Here is a 22,383-nt window from a genome sequence, read left to right as displayed (position 1 = left end):
GTGTAGCCAATAGGCAGAGTGTAGCCAATAGGCAGAGTGTAGCCAATAGGCAGAGTGTAGCCAATAGGCAGAGTGTAGCCAATAGGCAGAGTGTAGCCAATAGGCAGAGTGTAGCCAATAGGCAGAGTGTAGCCAATAGGCAGAGTGTAGCCAATAGGCAGAGTGTAGCCAATAGGCAGAGTGTAGCCAATAGGCAGAGTGTAGCCAATAGGCAGAGTGTAGAGTGTAGCCTACATTTTTGTCTGATTCTCTATGGTAAAAAAAAATACTCATGCATTTTATTTTGTAAAGTGGTTTCTTGCATCATACAATCATGTAAACATTGTGTTACAAGTGACTGTACAAATGACTTAAGCATTTGAACAAGTAAAAAATGAGTTAGCCCATGGACAGTTACAGTCATAGTCCTATAGAGACTTACAGAGTCAATCTATCCTGTCCTCCAATGACAGTGATTCCATGTGTCACATCGGCCCAGAAAGCCCCAGCAAACAACTCCCATGACAACCAACTAATAATAACAAATAACAGAAGAACGACACAGAGAGAGAGACAGCCAGAGAGAGAGAGAGAGACAGCCAGAGAGAGAGACAGCCAGAGAGAGAGACAGAGATAGAGAGAGACAGACAGAGAGAGAGAAAGACAGCCAGAGAGAAAGACAGAGATAGAGAGAGAGAGAGAGCGAGAGAGAGAGAGAGAGAGAGAGAGAGAGAGAGAGAGAGAGGGAGACCGAGAGAGAAAGACAGACAGACAGAGAGAGAGAGAAAGACAGCCAGAGAGAGAGAGAGAGAGTGGAAGAGAGAGAGAGAGAGAGAGACAGAGAGAGAGACAGAGAGAGAGAGAGACAGAGAGAGAGGGACAGAGAGAGAGACAGAAAGAGAGACAGAGAGAGAGAGACAGAGAGAGAGGGACAGAGAGAGAGACAGAGAGAGAGACAGAGAGAGAGACAGAGAGAGAGAGACAGAGAGAGAGACAGAGAGAGAGACAGAGAGAGAGAGACAGAGAGAGAGAGACAGAGAGAGAGAGACAGAGAGAGAGACAGAGAGAGAGACAGAGAGAGAGAGACAGAGAGAGAGAGACAGAGAGAGAGAGACAGAGAGAGAGACAGAGAGAGAGACAGAGAGAGAGACAGAGAGAGAGAGACAGAGAGAGACAGAGAGAGAGAGACAGAGAGAGAGAGACAGAGAGAGACAGAGAGAGAGGGACAGAGAGAGAGACAGAGAGAGAGGGACAGAGAGAGAGACAGAGAGAGAGAGAGAGAGAGAGAGAGAGAGACAGAGAGAGATACAGAGAGAGAGGGACAGAGAGAGAGACAGAGAGAGAGACAGAGAGAGACAGAGAGAGAGGGACAGAGAGAGAGACAGAGAGAGAGACAGAGAGAGAGACAGAGAGAGAGAGAGAGACAGAGAGAGAGACAGAGAGAGACAGAGAGAGAGAGAGAGAGAGAGAGAGAGAGAGAGAAAGACAGAGAGACAGAAAGAGCTCAATATCAAATATTTAACATCAACTATAACAGTTCATCATCAAATATTTAAACCTGCAAAACACATCGCTACCATGTAGTCACCAGTCAGACACAGCTCCCTGTCTCTTCACTGTATCATGAATATGCCATCTGAATCAAATCTACTGCTGTCTCCATGGCAACCTTTCTAGGCCAGAACAGAGACCGAATGGTACAGAGAAAGAGAGAGAAGCAGAGTGTAGTGTTTGAAATGTGTTTGCCAAGAGAGATGCAAGTCAGTGTAGAAGTGTGTGACGATAACGTGTGTGTGTGTGTGTGTGTGTGTGTGTGTGTGTGTGTGTGTGTGTGTACCCCAGCCAGCCAAAGGGTCCAATATGACCTAAATAATCTATTTCAGAAACACTGAGCTAATCTGACATCCCCCTGTATCACACTATTACACTGCTTCACACGGAGCAGACAGAATACACTTGTTTATCAGAGAGAGAGAGAGAGAGAGAGAGAGAGAGAGAGAGAGAGAGAGAGAGAGAGAGAGAGACTAAAAAAGCCATTGCAGATTCTCTCTCTCTTTCTCTCTCTCCCCTCCTGGCCCTGTTACTATGGTTACAGGGTCAATGACCTTGGTGTAGAAACTGTTCTATAAACACTGAAATTCCAGGGATTTTCCCCAAAATACAGACCTGATGACCTCACAGTATAATACACATGTACAGTATACTGTAACCGTTCAGCAGTATTCAGCTTCATCTGTGCTACTGAAACTGGCCCAGTTCTCCCAGTTCTCCCAGGTCCCCCAGTTCTCCCAGTTCTCCCAGGTCCCCCAGTTCTCCCAGTTCTCCCAGGTCCCCCAGTTCTCCCAGGTCCCCCAGTTCTCCCAGTTCTCCCAGGTCCCCCAGTTCTCCATGGCAGAACTATGTCCTTATAGAGGATTCTATATAATGTCATCATAGAGCTGATCTACAACAGACTGGTAGAACTATGTCCTTATAGAGGATACTATATAATGTCATCATAGAGCTGATCTACAACAGACTGGTAGAACTATGTCCTTATAGAGGATACTATATACTGTCATCATAGAGCTAATCTACAACAGACTGGTAGAAGTATGTCCTTATAGAGAACACTCTGCACTGTGTGGACAAAACATTAAGAACACCTTCCTGATATTGAGTTGCTTCCCCCTCCCCCTTTCACCTGGATTCACCTGGTTAGTCTGTCATGGAAAGACCAGGTGTTCTTAATGTTTTGTTCGCTCAGTGATCTCCCTCCCTCCCTCCCTGAGTGTGTACATGTGTCTGTGTGTGTATCCGTGTAGCCCTACGTGTGTGTGTGTGTGTGTGTGTGTGTGTGTGTGTGTGTGTGTGTGTGTGTGTGTGTGTGTGTGTGTGTGTGTGTGTGTGTGTGTGTGTGTGTATGTATGTGTGTGTGTATGTGTATGTGTGTGTGTATGTGTATGTGTGTGTGTGTGTGTGTGTGTGTGCGTGCGTGTGTGTGTGTTACCACTAACCTGCAGACGAGCGTGGCGATGATGACACACCAGGCTGTACAACAGCAGTCAGGGTTGGGGGGCTGGTGTGTGTGTGAGTGAGAACGTGTGTCGTCGTGGGTCTTGCGTCGTCGGCAGCACAGCCAGAAAGAGTAGAAGAGGAGGAAGAGGAGATCCAGAGCCAGACAAACCAACGCTAGTCCGCCTAGCAACAGCACCGACTGGGGAGAGAGAGAGAGAGAGAGAGACAGACAGGATATGACATCACAAGTCAGTAATCCCATTTTGGCCCTGTACAGAAACAAGCCTTTCCAACTGGACACAAACTGGTTGAATCTACGTTGCTTCCACGTCATTTCAACAACAACAACAACAACCAACAACAACAACAACCAACAACAACAATCAACAACCACCACCACAACAATCAACAACCAACAACAACAATCAACAACAACAACAACAACCACCACCACAACCACAACAACAACCACCACAACAACAACAACAACCAACAACCAACAACCACAACAACCACCACAACCACAACAACAACATCCACAACAACAACAACAACCAACCACAACAACAACAACCAACAACAACAATCAACAACAACAACAACAACCACCACCACAACAATCAACAACCAACAACAACAATCAACAACAACAACAACAACCACCACCACAACCACAACAACAACCACCACAACAACAACAACAACCAACAACCAACAACCACAACAACCACCACAACCACAACAACAACCACCACAACAACAACAACAACCAACCACAACAACAACAACCAACAACAACAATCAACAACAACAACAACAACAACAACCACCACAACAACAACAACCAACAACAACCACAACAACAACCACCACAACAACAACAACCACCACAACAACAACAACCAACAACAACCACAACAACAACCAACAACCACCACAACAACAACCAACAACAACCACAACAACCAACAACCACCACAACAACAACAACAACAACCACCACAACAACAACAACAACCAACAACAACAATCAACAACCACAACAACAACAACCACAACAACAACAACAACAACAACAACAACAACCACCACAACAACAACAACAACAACCACCACAACAACAACAACAACCAACAACAACAATCAACAACCACCACAACAATCAACAACCACCACAACAACAACAACCAACAACAACCACAACAACAACAACAACCAACAACAACAATCAACAACCACCACAACAACAACAACCAACAACAACCACAACAACAACAACAACCAACAACAACAATCAACAACCACAACAACAACAACCACCACAACAACAACAACAACCAACAACAACAATCAACAACCACCACAACAACCACAACAACCACAACAAGCAGAACAACAACAACAACAACAACAACAAGTCTCAAATGTGATGACGTTGAATTAAACGTGGAAAACTGATTAACAGAAAGACATCAACATAATGGAATCTGGGGAATGTTTGTCTTTTCTTTCCGCTTTCCACCTTTTTTAACCTTTAAATCAACTGACTCTAGGTTCAAACACAGTGTTGAATCCACGTTAAATCAACTGACTCTAGGTTCAAACACAGTGTTGAATCCACGTTAAATCAACTGACTCTAGGTTCAAACACAGTGTTGAATCCACGTTAAATCAACTGACTCTAGGTTCAAACACAGTGTTGAATCCACGTTAAATCAACTGACTCTAGGTTCAAACACAGTGTTGAATCCACGTTAAATCAACTGACTCTAGGTTCAAACACAGTGTTGAATCCACGTTAAATCAACTGACTTTAGGTTCAAACACAGTGTTGAATCCACGTTAAATCAACTGACTTTAGGTTCAAACACAGTGTTGAATCCACGTTAAATCAACTGACTTTAGGTTCAAACACAGTGTTGAATCCACGTTAAATCAACTGACTCTAGGTTCAAACACAGTGTTGAATCCACGTTAAATCAACTGACTCTAGGTTCAAACACAGTGTTGAATCCACGTTAAATCAACTGACTCTAGGTTCAAACACAGTGTTGAATCCACGTTAAATCAACTGACTCTAGGTTCAAACACAGTGTTGAATCCACGTTAAATCAACTGACTTTAGGTTCAAACACAGTGTTGAATCCACGTTAAATCAACTGACTTTAGGTTCAAACACAGTGTTGAATCCACGTTAAATCAACTGACTTTAGGTTCAAACACAGTGTTGAATCCACGTTAAATCAACTGACTCTAGGTTCAAACACAGTGTTGAATCCACGTTAAATCAACTGACTCTAGGTTCAAACACAGTGTTGAATCCACGTTAAATCAACTGACTCTAGGTTCAAACACAGTGTTGAATCCACGTTAAATCAACTGACTCTAGGTTCAGACACAGTGTTGAATCCACGTTAAATCAACTGACTCTAGGTTCAAACACAGTGTTGAATCCACGTTAAATCAACTGACTCTAGGTTCAAACACAGTGTTGAATCCACGTTAGAGGACGAGTCAATCTAATGTTAAATCAACTGACTCTAGGTTCAAACACAGTGTTGAATCCACGTTAGAGGACGAGTCAATCTAATGTTAAATCAACTGACTCTAGGATCAAACACAGTGTTGAATCCACGTTAGAGGACGAGTCAATCTAATGTTAAATCAACTGACTCTAGGATCAAACACAGTGTTGAATCCACGTTAGAGGACGAGTCAATCTAATGTTAAATCAACTGACTTTAGGTTCAAACACAGTGTTGAATCCACGTTAAATCAACTGACTTTAGGTTCAAACACAGTGTTGAATCCACGTTAAATCAACTGACTCTAGGTTCAAACACAGTGTTGAATCCACGTTAAATCAACTGACTCTAGGTTCAAACACAGTGTTGAATCCACGTTAAATCAACTGACTCTAGGTTCAAACACAGTGTTGAATCCACGTTAAATCAACTGACTCTAGGTTCAGACACAGTGTTGAATCCACGTTAAATCAACTGACTCTAGGTTCAAACACAGTGTTGAATCCACGTTAAATCAACTGACTCTAGGTTCAAACACAGTGTTGAATCCACGTTAAATCAACTGACTCTAGGTTCAAACACAGTGTTGAATCCACGTTAGAGGACGAGTCAATCTAATGTTAAATCAACTGACTCTAGGTTCAAACACAGTGTTGAATCCACGTTAAATCAACTGACTCTAGGTTCAAACACAGTGTTGAATCCACGTTAAATCAACTGACTCTAGGTTCAAACACAGTGTTGAATCCACGTTAGAGGACGAGTCAATCTAATGTTAAATCAACTGACTCTAGGATCAAACACAGTGTTGAATCCACGTTAGAGGACGAGTCAATCTAATGTTAAATCAACTGACTCTAGGTTCAAACACAGTGTTGAATCCACGTTAGAGGACGAGTCAATCTAATGTTGAATCTAATGTAGACGTTGAACTGACGTCCGCGCCCGGCGGGCTGCTCCCTTTTCTGGGGGCCATTTTGACAGAAACACAAGAGGCGGGGGAAATGGAGGAAAGAGGATAAGATGTCACAATGAGGGTTGTAAGGTACAGGAAGAGAAGAGGAAGTTGATTGTAAATTAACACAAAGCGGCCGCAAGTGAACACCCCCCCCCCCCCCCCCCCGCCAACCATCACTAACTCCTACAGTAGGATCTCGTGTAGAGCTGAACTTTATAGATACAGATGTCAGATCTTCATTTGGTTGCAGATCATTTTCCTGTTGAAATTCAAATGAGCCTGGTGATTTAGATGTGTTCACTGCAAACCCTGCAGCTCTCCTTCTCTCCATGCAGGGGCAGTCGAGTCAATGAGGCAGGTATCAAAATCATCCTCCCTCTCGCTCCCAAAATCATCCTCCCTCTCACCCAAATTCATCCTCCCTCTCATCCAAATTCATCCTCCCTCTCGCCCAAAATCATCCTCCCTCTCACCCAAAATTATCCTCCCTCTCGCCCAAAATCATCCTCCCTCTCACCCAAAATTATCCTCCCTCTCGCCCAAAATCATCCTCCCTCTCACCCAAAATTATCCTCCCTCTCGCCCAAAATCATCCTCCCTCTCACCCAAAATCATCCTCCCTCTCGCCCAAAATCATCCTCCCTCTCACCCAAAATCATCCTCCCTCTCGCCCAAAATCATCCTCCCTCTCACCCAAAATCATCCTCGACATACAAGTATCAAGTGTATTCCTACAGTAGGCGCCACCTAAACTATAGTCTACTGTAGTCTATCAAAACTAATCCATCTAAACTATAGTCTACTGTAGTCTATCAAAACTAATCCACCTAAACTAACAAAACTAATCCACCTAAACTATAGTCTACTGTAGACTATCAAAACTAATCCACCTCAACTATAGTCTACTGTAGACTATCAAAACTAATCCACCTCAACTATAGTCTACTGTAGTCTATCAAAACTAATCCACCTAAACTATAGTCTACTGTAGTCTATCAAAACTAATCCACCTCAACTATAGTCTACTGTAGTCTATCAAAACTAATCCATCTAAACTATAGTCTACTGTAGTCTATCAAAACTAATCCACCTCAACTATAGTCTACTGTAGTCTATCAAAACTAATCCATCTAAACTATAGTCTACTGTAGACTATCAAAACTAATCCCCCTAAACTATAGTCTACTGTAGACTATCAAAACTAATCCACCTAAACTATCAAAACTAATCCCCCTAAACTATCAAAACTAATCCATCTAAACTATAGTCTACTGTAGACTATCAAAACTAATCCATCTAAACTATGGTCTACTGTAGTCTATCAAAACTAATCCATCTAAACTATAGTCTACTGTAGAGTATCAAAACTAATCCACCTAAACTAACAAAACCAATCCAACTAAACTAGTTTACTGTAGACTATCAAAACTAATCCACCTAAACTATCAAAACTAATCCACCTAAACTATAGTCTACTGTAGTCTATCAAAACTAATCCACCTAAACTATAGTCTACTGTAGACTATCAAAACTAATCCACCTAAACTATCAAAACTAATCCACCTAAACTATCAAAACTAATCCACCTAAACTATAGTCTACTGTAGACTATCAAAACTAATCCACCTAAACTATAGTCTACTACAGTCTATCAAAACGAATCCACCTAAACTATAGTCTACTGTAGAGTATTAAAACTAATCCATCTAAACTATAGTCTACTATAGTCTATCAAAACTAATCCACCTAAACTATAGTCTACTATAGACTATCAAAACTAATCCAGATGTAAAGATGGCATTGAGACTAGTGAGGTAGAGAAACACAGCTCATGATTTTTCACATCTACATTATATATATATTATTGAAAAGAGGACATCTGAAGGTTTCTAGTTAACCTAAGGTTATGAATCAACTGTCAAAATGTAATTTAATCGTGGCCTGGGGTGGTGAGAGAGAGAAAGAGAGAGAGAGAGAGAAAGAGAGGAAGAGAGAGAGAGAGAGAGAAAGAGAGAGAGAGAAAGAGAGGAAGAGAGAGAGAGAGAAAGAGAGAGAGAAAGAGAGAGAGAGAGAGAGAAAGAGAGGAAGAGAGAGAGAGAGAGAGAGAGAAAGAGATGAAGAGAGAGAGAGAGAGAGAGGAAGAGAGAGAGAGAGAGAGAGAGAGAGAGAGAAAGAGAGAGAAAGAAAGAGAGAGAGAGAGAGAAAGAGAGAGAGAGAGAAAGAGAGAGAGAGAAAGAGAGAGCGAGAGGTGTTTGTCTGACTCAAAAAAACAGAGAAAGAGAGAACCAGATGAGGGAGAGCAGGAGGGGGATGGGAGAATTATGCATGTCTGGCAGAAGATGAAAGGAAAGAGAGAGAGAAAGAAGGGAGGGGCCGCCAAAGGTTTGAACTATGAGTAGCTTGTTGACGAAGCATGTGACATAACATTATATATGGTGTATGGTCTTTATCTGTGACATGATATAACACATGATGTGTCTGCTCTGAAAGCTCCCCTTCCTCCAGGATACACATGGAACAGCATTCTGCTCCGGAACACACCCGGGACAATGTCTGTAGGTTCCGGAATAGTGGACAGGAATTCAGCAGCTGCTGACAACAATCTAAGACAAGTTCCAAAGGAATTGTGATGCGGGTGAAGAGATACCATCTTCACACAACAGCCCCAGGTGGCTGAGTTCTGGGATTATCAAGGTAGAACAGAAAACCAGCAGTACTTCGGACCCACCACGGGTAAGGTTTGAATACCCCGGCTAGCGACTAGCGTAGCTACAGTGACCCCATTAGGTCACTACACCAGGTCATTTGGATTAGCTGGACATGACGACATAAACAAATAAACAATGTCACCATCTCAACAAAACATATAGAAATGGGACACTTCTGCTCTTGAATGTTACCTCGACAGAAAGCATTCTTGTGGAATGCGAAAACAACACATTTTCTCTGCTTCCATTGATGTCTGTGTCCAGAGCCTAGTTCAATGACATCCAGAGATGGAGAGAGATAGAACCAGAGACTCTGCCATGGTACTTATCCGAACAGTAGGGCTGCCATGGTACTTATCCGAACAGTAGGGCTGCCATGGTACTTATCCGAACAGTAGGGCTGCCATGGTACTTATCCGAACAGTAGGGCTGCCATGGTACTTATCCGAACAGTAGGGCTGCCATGGTACTTATCCGAATGGTAGGGCTGCCATGGTACTTATCCGAACAGTAGGGCTGCCATGGTACTTATCCGAACGGTAGGGCTGCCATGGTACTTATCCGAACGGTAGGGCTGCCATGGTACTTATCCGAACGGTAGGGCTGCCATGGTACTTATCCGAACGGTAGGGCTGCCATGGTACTTATCCGAACAGTAGGGCTGCCATGGTACTTATCCGAACGGTAGGGCTGCCATGGTACTTATCCGAACAGTAGGGCTGCCATGGTACTTATCCGAACAGTAGGGCTGCCATGGTACTTATCCGAACAGTAGGGCTGCCATGGTACTTATCCGAACAGTAGGGCTGCCATGGTACTTATCCGAACAGTAGGGCTGCCATGGTACTTATCCGAACAGTAGGGCTGCCATGGTACTTATCCGAACGGTAGGGCTGCCATGGTACTTATCCGAACGGTAGGGCTGCCATGGTACTTATCCGAACGGTAGGGCTGCCATGGTACTTATCCGAACAGTAGGGCTGCCATGGTACTTATCCGAACAGTAGGGCTGCCATGGTACTTATCCGAACGGTAGGGCTGCCATGGTACTTATCCGAACGGTAGGGCTGCCATGGTACTTATCCGAACGGTAGGGCTGCCATGGTACTTATCCGAACGGTAGGGCTGCCATGGTACTTATCCGAACAGTAGGGCTGCCATGGTACTTATCCGAACAGTAGGGCTGCCATGGTACTTATCCGAACAGTAGGGCTGCCATGGTACTTATCCGAACGGTAGGGCTGCCATGGTACTTATCCGAACGGTAGGGCTGCCATGGTACTTATCCGAACAGTAGGGCTGCCATGGTACTTATCCGAACAGTAGGGCTGCCATGGTACTTATCCGAACAGTAGGGCTGCCATGGTACTTATCCGAACCGTAGGGCTGCCATGGTACTTATCCGAACAGTAGGGCTGCCATGGTACTTATCCGAACAGTAGGGCTGCCATGGTACTTATCCGAACAGTAGGGCTGCCATGGTACTTATCCGAACAGTAGGGCTGTTAACTCCGGTGTCCTCGCTACATTTCCAACCTGGCCCTCATACCATCATGGCCAGCTAATCATCCCTAGCTTTCGATTGGCTGATTCGTCCCCTCTCCTCTTCCCCAGGTTGTTGCTGTAAATGAAAATGTGACCCAGTCAAATGAGTCAACTGACCCAGTCAAATAAGGGTCAATAAATAAAATGTCAACTTTGGGTATGAAAAAAAAACCCTGATCAAACTCCACCTCTTCCTCACTTTTCCTTCGGTGGTTCATCAATGTGTCATTCTGGTCATCAGCTAAGGTAGCCTCTGTAGCTAACCACTGTAGCTAACCACTGTAGCTAACCACTGTAGCTAACCACTGATGCTAACCACTGATGCTAACCACTGATGCTAACCACTGTAGCTAACCACTGTAGCTAACCACTGTAGCTAACCACTGTAGCTAACCACTGATGCTAACCACTGTAGCTAACCACTGATGCTAACCACTGTAGCTAACCACTGTAGCTAACCACTGATGCTAACCACTGATGCTAACCACTGATGCTAACCACTGTAGCTAACCACTGATGCTAACCACTGTAGCTAACCAGTAGCTCCTCCAGTATGTGTTGACGCCATTTCACAGGATCTCATTTTGGACGGAAGCTGTAGGGAACGGTAAGAAACGGCACCTCAGTAGCCAAATATCTTCTTCATCCATCTATCTTGTGTTTGTAAAGCATTACATGACCTGGTAGGATGGTGCATCGATCAGTTATACCGTTTAAAGCCCACATTGTTGCCCAAAGTCGACTTTTAATAAATACTACCATGGGAACAGAGGAGACAGTACTACCCTACAGAACAGACAGTCACTGATGTGACACCAGAGTGCGACAGAAGATAAATTAAATTATTATTGTTAAATGGACCACAAGAATCGATTCCAAACCCACAGCCCAGGTCCCTTTCCCCTGGCTATACTGTAGCAGTGTGTAGTGTCCATTCCATCCTGTTAGGTCAATTAGGGTTCAATTCCAACCCCACAGCCCAGGTCCCTTTCCCCTGGCTATACTGTAGCAGTGTATAGTGTCCATTCCATCCTGTTAGGTCAATTAGGGTTCAATTCCAAACCCACAGCCCAGGTCCAATTCCCCTGGCTATACTGTAGCAGTGTATAGTGTCCATTCCATCCTGTTAGGTCAATTAGGGTTCAATTCCAAACCCACAGCCCAGGTCCCTTTCCCCTGGCTATACTGTAGCAGTGTGTAGTGTCCATTCCATCCTGTTAGGTCAATTACGGTTCAATTCCAAACCCACAGCCCAGGTCCCTTTCCCCTGGCTATACTGTAGCAGTGTATAGTGTCCATTCCATCCTGTTAGGTCAATTAGGGTTCAATTCCAAACCCACAGCCCAGGTCCCTTTCCCCTGGCTATACTGTAGCAGTGTATAGTGTCCATTCCATCCTGTTAGGTCAATTAGGGTTCAATTCCAACCCACAGCCCAGGTCCCTTTCCCCTGGCTATACTGTAGCAGTGTGTAGTGTCCATTCCATCCTGTTAGGTCAATTACGGTTCAATTCCAAACCCACAGCCCAGGTCCCTTTCCCCTGGCTATACTGTAGCAGTGTATAGTGTCCATTCCATCCTGTTAGGTCAATTACGGTTCAATTCCAAACCCACAGCCCAGGTCCCTTTCCCCTGGCTATACTGTAGCAGTGTATAGTGTCCATTCCATCCTGTTAGGTCAATTAGGGTTCAATTCCAACCCACAGCCCAGGTCCCTTTCCCCTGGATATACTGTAGCAGTGTGTAGTGTCCATTCCATCCTGTTAGGTCAATTAGGGTTCAATTCCAACCCCACAGCCCAGGTCCCTTTCCCCTGGCTATACTGTAGCAGTGTATAGTGTCCATTCCATCCTGTTAGGTCAATTAGGGTTCAATTCCAACCCACAGCCCAGGTCCCTTTCCCCTGGCTATACTGTAGCAGTGTGTAGTGTCCATTCCATCCTGTTAGGTCAATTAGGGTTCAATTCCAACCCCACAGCCCAGGTCCCTTTCCCCTGGATATACTGTAGCAGTGTATAGTGTCCATTCCATCCTGTTAGATCAATTAGGGTTCAATTCCAAACCACAGCCCAGGTCCCTTTCCCCTGGCTATACTGTAGCAGTGTATAGTGTCCATTCCATCCTGTTAGATCAATTAGGGTTCAATTCCAAACCACAGCCCAGGTCCCTTTCCCCTGGCTATACTGTAGCAGTGTATAGTGTCCATTCCATCCTGTTAGGTCAATTAGGGTTCAATTCCAACCCCACAGCCCAGGTCCCTTTCCCCTGGCTATACTGTAGCAGTGTGTCAGCTCGGGGCGGCAGGGTAGCCTAGTGGTTAGAGCGTTGGACTAGTAACCGGAAGGTTGTGAGTTCAAACCCCTGAGCTGACAAGGTACAAATCTGTCGTTCTGCCCCTGAACAGGCAGTTAACCCACTGTTCCCAGGCCGTCATTGAAAATAAGAATTTGTTCTTAACTGACTTGCCTGGTTAAATAAAGGTAAAATAAAATAAAAAATAAAAGTAGTGTCCATTCCATCCTGTTAGGTCAATTAGGGTTCAATTCCAACCCCAGCATAATATAATAATATATATAATAATATACAGCGCCTTCCGAAAGTATTCAGACCCCTTGACTTTTTCCACATTTTGTTACATTACAGCCGTATCTAAAATGGATTTAAAAAACTAAATATATATATATATATTCTCAGCAATATACACACAATGCCCCATAAAGACAAAGCAAATTTATGCAAAATAAAAATCAGAAATACATAATTTTTTACATAAGTTTTCAGACCCTTTGCTATGAGACTCGAAATTGAGCTCTGATGCATCCTGTTTCCATTGATCATCCTTGAGATGTTTCTACAACTTGATTGTGTGGTAAATGTAATTGATTGGACATGATTTGGGAAGGCACACACCTGTCTATATAAGGTCCCAGAGTTGACAGTGAATGTCAGAGCAAAAACCAAGTCATGAGGTCAAAGGAACTGTCAGTAAAGCTTTTTTTCGGCGGCAGGGACTGGGAGACTAATCAGGATCGAGGCAAAGATGAACGGAGCAGGGTAGAGAGAGATCCTTTTTTTTTTTAATTATCACACTTTTTCTCCCCGATTTCGTCATATCCAATTACAATCTTGTCTCATCGCTGCAACTCCCCAACGGGTTTGGGAGAGGCGAAGGTCGAGTCATGTCCTCTGAAACATGACCTGCCAAACCTCGCTCCTTAACGCCGGCCCACTGCACCCGGGCACCAGCTGCACCAATGTGTCGGAGGAAACACTGTTCAATTGACTACTGAGGTCAGCCTGCAGGTGCCCGGCCCGCCACAAGGAGTCGCTAGAGCGCGATGAGCTAAGTAAAAAAAAAAACTGGCCAAACCCTCCCCTAACCCGGACAACGCAGAGACAATTGTGCGTCACCCTATGGGACTCCCGGTCACGGCCGGTTCTGACACAGCCTGAGATCGAACCCGGGTTTGTAGTGACGCATCAAGCACTGCGATGCAGTACCTTAGACCACTGCGCCACTCAGGAGGCGTACAGAGAGATCCTTAATGAAAACCTCAGGACCTCAGACTGGGGTGAAGGTTCACCTTCCAACAGGACAACGACCCCAAGCACACAGCCAAGATAACGCAGAGGTGGCTTTGGGACAAGTCTCTGAATGTCCTTGAGTGGCCCGACCAGACCCCGGACTTGAACCCGATCAAACCTCTCTGGAGAGACCTGAAAATAGCTGTGCAGCAACGGTCCCCATCCAACCTGACAGAGCTTGAGAAGATCTGCAGAGAAGAATGGGAGAAACTCCCCAAATACAGGTGTGCCAAGCTTTTTGCTTTGTCATTATGGGGTATGGTGAGGGATTGATGAGGGGGAAAAAACGATTTAATCCATTTTAGAATAAGGCCTTAACGCAACAAAATGTGTAAAAAGTCAAGGGGTCTGAATACTTTCTGAAGGTTCTGTATGTCTTATAGGAGGCAATTTTATCCAAGCGACTTAGAGAGTCATGCTTGGACACAGAATCACGACATGCATCGATTCCACATATTAATAGTATCCTTTCGGTGAGTGAGGGTAGAGTGAAGGGAGAGAGAAGGGGATTTGGGACTGAGCCTAGGTGTGTAGAGAGTGGCTATTGGAGGGGGGGCTGGTAGGGGTGACAGTGGGAGAGAAAAGGGGATTTGGGACTGAGCCTAGGTGTGTAGAGAGTGGCTATTGGAGGGGGGGGCTGGTAGGGGTGACAGTGGGAGAGAGAAGGGGGTTTTGGGACTGAGCCTAGGTGTGTAGAGAGTGGCTATTGGAGGGGGGGCTGGTAGGGGTGACAGTGGGAGAGAGAAGGGGATTTGGGACTGAGCCTAGGTGTGTAGAGAGTGGCTATTGGAGGGGGGGCTGGTAGGGGTGACAGTGGGAGAGAGAAGGGGGTTTTGGGACTGAGCCTAGGTGTGTAGAGAGTGGCTATTGGAGGGGGGGCTGGTAGGGGTGACAGTGGGAGAGAGAAGGGGATTTGGGACTGAGCCTAGGTGTGTAGAGAGTGGCTATTGGAGGGGGGGCTGGTAGGGTTGACAGTGGGAGAGAGAAGGGGGTTTTGGGACTGAGCCTAGGTGTGTAGAGAGTGGCTATTGGAGGGGGGGCTGGTAGGGGTGACAGTGGGAGAGAGAAGGGGGTTTTGGGACTGAGCCTAGGTGTGTAGAGAGTGGCTATTGGAGGGGGGGCTGGTAGGGGTGACAGTGGGAGAGAGAAGGGGGTTTTGGGACTGAGCCTAGGTGTGTAGAGAGTGGCTATTGGAGGGGGGGCTGGTAGGGGTGACAGTGGGAGAGAGAAGGGGGTTTTGGGACTGAGCCTAGGTGTGTAGAGAGTGGCTATTGGAGGGGGGGCTGGTAGGGGTGACAGTGGGAGAGAGAAGGGGGTTTTGGGACTGAGCCTAGGTGTGTAGAGAGTGGCTATTGGAGGGGGGGCTGGTAGGGGTGACAGTGGGAGAGAGAAGGGGGTTTTGGGACTGAGCCTAGGTGTGTAGAGAGTGGCTATTGGAGGGGGGGCTGGTAGGGGTGACAGTGGGAGAGAGAAGGGGATTTTGGGACTGAGCCTAGGTGTGTAGAGAGTGGCTATTGGAGGGGGGGCTGGTAGGGGTGACAGTGGGAGAGAGAAGGGGATTTGGGACTGACCTAGGTGTGTAGAGAGTGGCTATTGGAGGGGGGGCTGGTAGGGGTGACAGTGGGAGAGAGAAGGGGGTTTTGGGACTGGGCCTAGGTGTGTAGAGAGTGGCTATTGGAGGGGGGGCTGGTAGGGGTGACAGTGGGAGAGAGAAGGGGGTTTTGGGACTGAGCCTAGGTGTGTATTGGAGGGGGGGATGTATTTCTATTGGAATATAGAAAACCCTTAATATTTTATTAGAGAGAGAGAGAGAGACACCCACAAAGAGTTAGAGGGTGTGACATAGGTAGTGCACAGATCTGAGACCAGTTGTAAGGTCTTGGTGTCTGGTATCTATCTGGGACCAGTTGTAAAGTCTTGGTGTCTGGTATCTATCTGGGACCAGTTGTAAGGTCTTGGTGTCTGGTATCTATCTGGGTTCTGAGGTACCCGGATGTATCCGGTTTCCAGAGGAACCGGAAAGACCGCCCGTGATTTCCTCTTTCGGACACTTCATCTGAACTCCTCCTCTTCCTCCTCCTCCTCCTCCTCCTCCTCCACATTTCCTGGATCGGTTCAACAGTGCAGAAGAGAACCTCCAGCGACATGTTGTTTACCTCGTCAGGACCAGAGAGAGAAGCGCTGCTCAGTATCAGCTGTGATGTCTGATACTGTCTAACTGGAGTTAAAAAACTGTCATCCAAACTCACTGAGAGGATTACACAAAGATCAATTAGCTACTGCTCTCTCTCTGTGTGTGTGTGTGTGTGTGTGTGTGTGTATGTGTGTGTGTGTGTGTGTGTGTGTGTGTGTGTGTGTGTGTGTGTGTGTGTGTGTGTGTGTGTGTGTGTGTGGTATATCAATTAGTGGTTTAAAGGAGGCGAGGTACGATGGGGGAGGGGAGAGATAGACACCAAAGAACACAGACCTACTTTCCGCCTGGCAGAGAGTGTGTGTGTGTGTGTGTGTGACCCGACAGGATAGATCAGATCTCCTCCACTGATCTGACCCTGTTGTACAGAGAGAGGTCAGGACAGACCGCCTACTATCTCTCCAATGACAGTGGATTCCCAAGTTAAACCGTGGCACCACCTCACTGTGGTTCTGGCTCTGCCTAATGCCAGAGTCATAGAGGTATGTAGAGGGAGGGATCACTGTGGCTCTGCCTAATGCCAGAGTCATAGAGGTAGGTAGAGGGAGGGATACTGTGGTCTGGCTCTGCCTAATGCCAGAGTCATAGAGGTAGGTAGAGGGAGGGATACTGTGGTCTGGCTCTGCCTAATGCCAGAGTCATAGAGGTAGGTAGAGGGAGGGAGGGATCACTGTGGTCTGGCTCTGCCTAATGCCAGAGTCATAGAGGTAGGTAGAGGGAGGGATCACTGTGGTTCTGGCTCTGACTAATGCCAGAGTCATAGAGGTATGTAGAGGGAGGGATCACTGTGGTTCTGGCTCTGCCTAATGCCAGAGTCATAGAGGTATGTAGAGGGAGGGAGGGATCACTGTGGTCTGGCTCTGCCTAATGCCAGAGTCATAGAGGTATGTAGAGGGAGGGATCACTGTGGTTCTGGCTCTGCCTAATGCCAGAGTCATAGAGGTAGGTAGAGGGAGGGATACTGTGGTCTGGCTCTGCCTAATGCCAGAGTCATAGAGGTAGGTAGAGGGAGGGAGGGATCACTGTGGTCTGGCTCTGCCTAATGCCAGAGTCATAGAGGTAGGTAGAGGGAGGGATCACTGTGGTCTGGTTCTGCCTAATGCCAGAGTCATAGAGGTATGTAGAGGGAGAGATGTGGTTCTGGCTCTGCCTAATGCTAGAGTCATAGAGGTAGGTAGAGGGAGGGAGGGATCACTGTGGTCTGGCTCTGCCTAATGCCAGAGTCATAGAGGTATGTAGAGGGAGGGATCACTGTGGCTCTGCCTAATGCCTTTAGACCAGTGTTTCTTGATACTAGACCTGGGGATACTAGTCCTGTGGATACTAGTCCTGGGGATACTAGTCCTGGGGATACTAGTCCTGGGGATCCTAGTCCTGGGGATCCTAGTCCTGGGGATACTAATCCTGGGGAAACTAGTCCTGGGGATACTAGTCCTGGGGATACTAGTCCTGGGGACACTAGTCCTGGGGATACCAGTGTTTCTTGATACTAGTCCTGGGGATAATAGTCCTGGGAATACTAGTCCTGGGGATCCTAGTCCTGGGGATACTAGTCCTGGGGATCCTAGTCCTGGGGATACTAATCCTGGGGATCCTAGTCTTGGGGATCCTTGTCCTGGGGATACTAATCCTGGGGAAACTAGTTCTGGGGATACTAGTCCTGGGGATACTAGTCCTGGGGATACTAGTCCTGGGGATCCTAGTCCTGGGGATACTAGTCCTGGGGATCCTAGTCCTGGGGATACTAATCCTGGGGAAACTAATCCTGGGGATACTAGTCCTGGGGATACTAGTCCTGGGGATACCAGTGTTTCTTGATAATAGTCCTGGGAATACTAGTCCTGGGGATCCTAGTCCTGGGGATCCTAGTCCTGGGGATCCTAGTCCTGGGGATCCTAGTCCTGGGGATACTAGTCCTGGGGATACCAGTCTTGGGGATACTAGTCCTGGGGATACTAGTCCTGGGGATACTAGTCCTGGGGATGCTAGTCCTGGGGATACTAGTCCTGTGGATCCTAGTCCTGGGCATCCTAGTCCTGGGCATCCTAGTCCTGGGGATCCTAGTCCTGGGGATACTAATCCTGGGGATCCTAGTCCTGAGGATACTAGTCCTGGGGATCCTAGTCCTGGGGATACTAATCCTGGGGAAACTAGTCCTGGGGATACTAGTCCTGGGGATCCTATTCCTGGGGATACTAGTCCTGGGGATACTAGTCCTGGGGATACTAGTCCTGTGGATACTAGTCCTGGGGATACTAGTCCTGTGGATACTAGTCCTGGGGATACTAGTCCTGTGGATACTAGTCCTGGGGATACTAGTCCTGGGGATACTAGTCCTGGGGATACTAGTCCTGGGGATCCTAGTCCTGGGGATCCTAGTCCTGGGGATACTAATCCTGGGGATCCTAGTCCTGGGGATACTAGTCCTGGGGATACTAATCCTGGGGATCCTAGTCCTGGGGATACTAATCCTGGGGATACTAATCCTGGGGATCCTAGTCCTGGGGATACTAGTCCTGGGGATACTAATCCTGGGGATCCTAGTCCTGGGGATACTAATCCTGGGGATACTAGTCCTGGGGATACTAGTCCTGGGGATACTAGTCCTGGGGATACTAGTCCTGGGGATACTAGTCCTGGGGATACTAATCCTGGGGATACTAGTCCTGGGGATACTAGTCCTGGGGATACTAGTCCTGGGGATACTAGTCCTGGGGATACTAATCCTGGGGATACTAGTCCTGGGGATACTAATCCTGGGGATCCTAGTCCTGGGGATACTAATCCTGGGGATACTAGTCCTGGGGATACTAGTCCTGGGGATACTAATCCTGGGGATACTAGTCCTGGGGATACTAATCCTGGGGATCCTAGTCCTGGGGATACTAATCCTGGGGATACTAGTCCTGGGGATACTAGTCCTGGGGATACTAGTCCTGGGGATACTAATCCTGGGGATACTAGTCCTGGGGATACTAGTCCTGGGGATACTAGTCCTGGGGATACTAGTCCTGGGGATACTAGAAGTACATTATTGTTTTTGCCATATCACTACATGTATGATTCCACTAATCAAAGGTTTATTGATGAGTTGATTAGTGGAATCAGGTGTTAAGTGCTTGGGAAGAGTTGATTAGTGGAATCAGGTGTTGTATGTAATCAGGTGTTGTATGCTATGTAAAACCTCAACATGTGCAGATTGTGCCCCCCTCAGGACCAGCATTAAGACAATCACTGCTTCAGAATGTTCACCTTCACATTAGAACTACATGGACTGTTTCCTATTGGTTGGAATGTCGGAGCCAATCCTGTGGCCGTCCTTCAGGAGTTGTGACAGGTTTCAGGAGTCTCCCTGTGTGTGTGTCTGTCTTTCCCATCATGCACACGGGCGTATAGCTGTAGTCATGTCTCCTCTGTAATGCTCAACAGCTGTTCCACTGCTGTTCTTTTAGCTGACTCTGTGTTTCCCCCCCCTCCACACACACACACACACACACGCACGCACGCACGCACACACACACAGAGCCCTCTGTGTTTCCCCCCCTCCACACACACACACACACACACACACACACACACACACACGTGTCCACTGCCTTAAAGAACCCTGAGATTACAGCTCTTTAAGAGTATTCCGTTGTTCCCACAGAATTCCAACAGTCAGCGTTCCGGACCCAGCCGTTGTCGAGGAGTAGACCAGCGCTGTGGATACAGAGCAGTTGGACGACACATGCACGCGCGGGTGTGTTTAGTGTCCCTGTTTTTAAGCTTCTCTCTTCGACCGCATACTAATCATCTGGTGGTCAATCACATCGCAGAGAAACACAGAGGGCTCAGTGTGTGTGTGTGTGTGTGTCTGTGTCAGCTGGAGAGAGAAGCATGAAAGCCTCTCAGACAAGATAGACTGAGCCATCTAAAGCTGAGCGAAAGAGAGCGAGAGAGAGAGCCTTCTTTCACTACAGACAACACCCCTCCCTTCTTCCCTCTCTCAGTTCCCTCTCTCCCTCCATCTCTCTCCGTTCACCATCTCCCTCTGAGCGTCTATACCCCCCCCCCCCCCCCTTCCCCCCAGGGCCAACAGTGACCTCATACTGAATAGCCCCCCTATACATACAAACAGATGTAGGGCCCTATAAAATCAGTCTAATCTTTTTTTGCCTGATTCCGTTTAGTTTTTCCACGTTTTCATTCTCAAAATCACACATTTTATACAGAAAAATAACCAACCCGGATGTTGTAAGTCCACAACAGGAAACCCATGGGTCACGTTAGAGCTCACACATCTGTATAGTTTTATGTTGAAAGTCAACAGTGTTTTCTTTGCTTCGACAGAGCGATCAGAACAACTATAGTTTTCCTTCACAGAAAAGACATCAGTGCAACACATTGGGCAGAAAAGAGCTTCATTTTCATCAGATGACAGCAGAAGTGCTGGTAGCCACACAAGTAAATGAGTTTAAAATGAAAAAAAGGTCAAGGTCTTTTCTAGAAGGAAAAAAAAAACGATGCATAGTTCTAATGTTTATTATAGAAAGAATGGAGCCAGCTACATTTCCTAATCATTTGCCTGAAGTCGATCTTGCATTTTACCAGAGACAAGTAGACTACAGTAACACTGAGACTACAGTAACACTGAGACTACAGTAACACTGAGAAGTAGACCACAGTAACACTGAGAAAAGTAGACCACAGTAACACTGAGAAAAGTAGACCACAGTAACACTGAGACAAGTAGACCACAGTAACACTGAGAAAAGTAGACCACAGTAACACTGAGAAAAGTAGACCACAGTAACACTGAGAAAAGTAGACCACAGTAACACTGAGACAAGTAGACCACAGTAACACTGAGAAAAGTAGACCACAGTAACACTGAGAAGTAGACCACAGTAACACTGAGAAGTAGACCACAGTAACACTGAGAAGTAGACCACAGTAACACTGAAAAGTAGACCATAGTAACACTGAGAAAAGTAGACCACAGTAACACTGAGAAAAGTAGACCACAGTAACACTGAGACAAGTAGACCACAGTAACACTGAGAAGTAGACCACAGTAACACTGAGAAAAGTAGACCACAGTAACACTGAGACAAGTAGACCACAGTAACACTGAGAAAAGTAGACCACAGTAACACTGAGAAAAGTACCAGAGACAAGGAGCTGCACACCAGTCAGAGAGGAGAGACAAGGAGCTACACACCAGTCAGAGAGGAGAGACAAGGAGCTACACACCAGTCAGAGAGGAGAGACAAGGAGCTACACACCAGTCAGAGAGGAGAGACAAGGAGCTACACACCAGTCAGAGAGGAGAGACAAGGAGCTGCACACCAGTCAGATAGGAGAGACCAGGAGCTGCACACCAGTCAGAGAGGAGAGACAAGGAGCTGCACACCAGTCAGAGAGGAGAGACAAGGAGCTGCACACCAGTCAGAGAGGAGAGACAAGGAGCTGCACACCAGTCAGAGAGGAGAGACAAGGAGCTACACACCAGTCAGAGCCATGTCTGCTGATAGAACGCCAGAGAGGAGAGACAAGGAGCTACACACCAGTCAGAGCCATGTCTGCTGATAGAACGCCAGAGAGGAGAGAAGTGCAATACAAAGCACAAGATGTGTCTGATGCTGAGCAGAAATTACAACAAGAAGCATGTTAGATCTGCATTTAGAAAACTCAGCAATATTTTTTTTTGCCATTTTCCATTTTTCTACGTGACCCCTGAGACCACTTTTGAGGTCTGCACCAACCAGAGACCGTTGTTCTGTTAGTGATGTTTCTGTAGCACTCGTGACTGCAGCGTTAGCTAAACAAAATGGCCACTGGACTTGCAAATAAATTCATAAAAAATCCTACAATGTGATTTTCTGGATTTTTTTATCTCATTTTGTCTGTCATAG

The 22,383-nt window shown here is 46.4% G+C and overlaps 1 protein-coding gene across 1 annotated transcript in view; it reads right to left on the bottom strand.

The window, feature by feature from the left end:
- LOC118940250 (protein tweety homolog 3-like) overlaps positions 1-22,383 on the bottom strand; it is a 70,278-nt gene that overhangs the window by 42,727 nt on the left and 5,168 nt on the right. Inside the window, exon 2 of the mRNA XM_036948772.1 lies at positions 2,976-3,175. Within this exon, the coding sequence (XP_036804667.1) occupies positions 2,976-3,175 (200 nt within the window). The remainder of the gene's footprint in view (positions 1-2,975; positions 3,176-22,383) is intronic.

Source organism: Oncorhynchus mykiss, chromosome 17 (genome assembly GCF_013265735.2).
Source record: "Oncorhynchus mykiss isolate Arlee chromosome 17, USDA_OmykA_1.1, whole genome shotgun sequence".
Taxonomy (NCBI): domain Eukaryota; kingdom Metazoa; phylum Chordata; class Actinopteri; order Salmoniformes; family Salmonidae; genus Oncorhynchus; species Oncorhynchus mykiss.
Note: the sequence above shows the minus strand (reverse complement) of the source record. Positions and strands in the feature narration are given on the sequence as shown.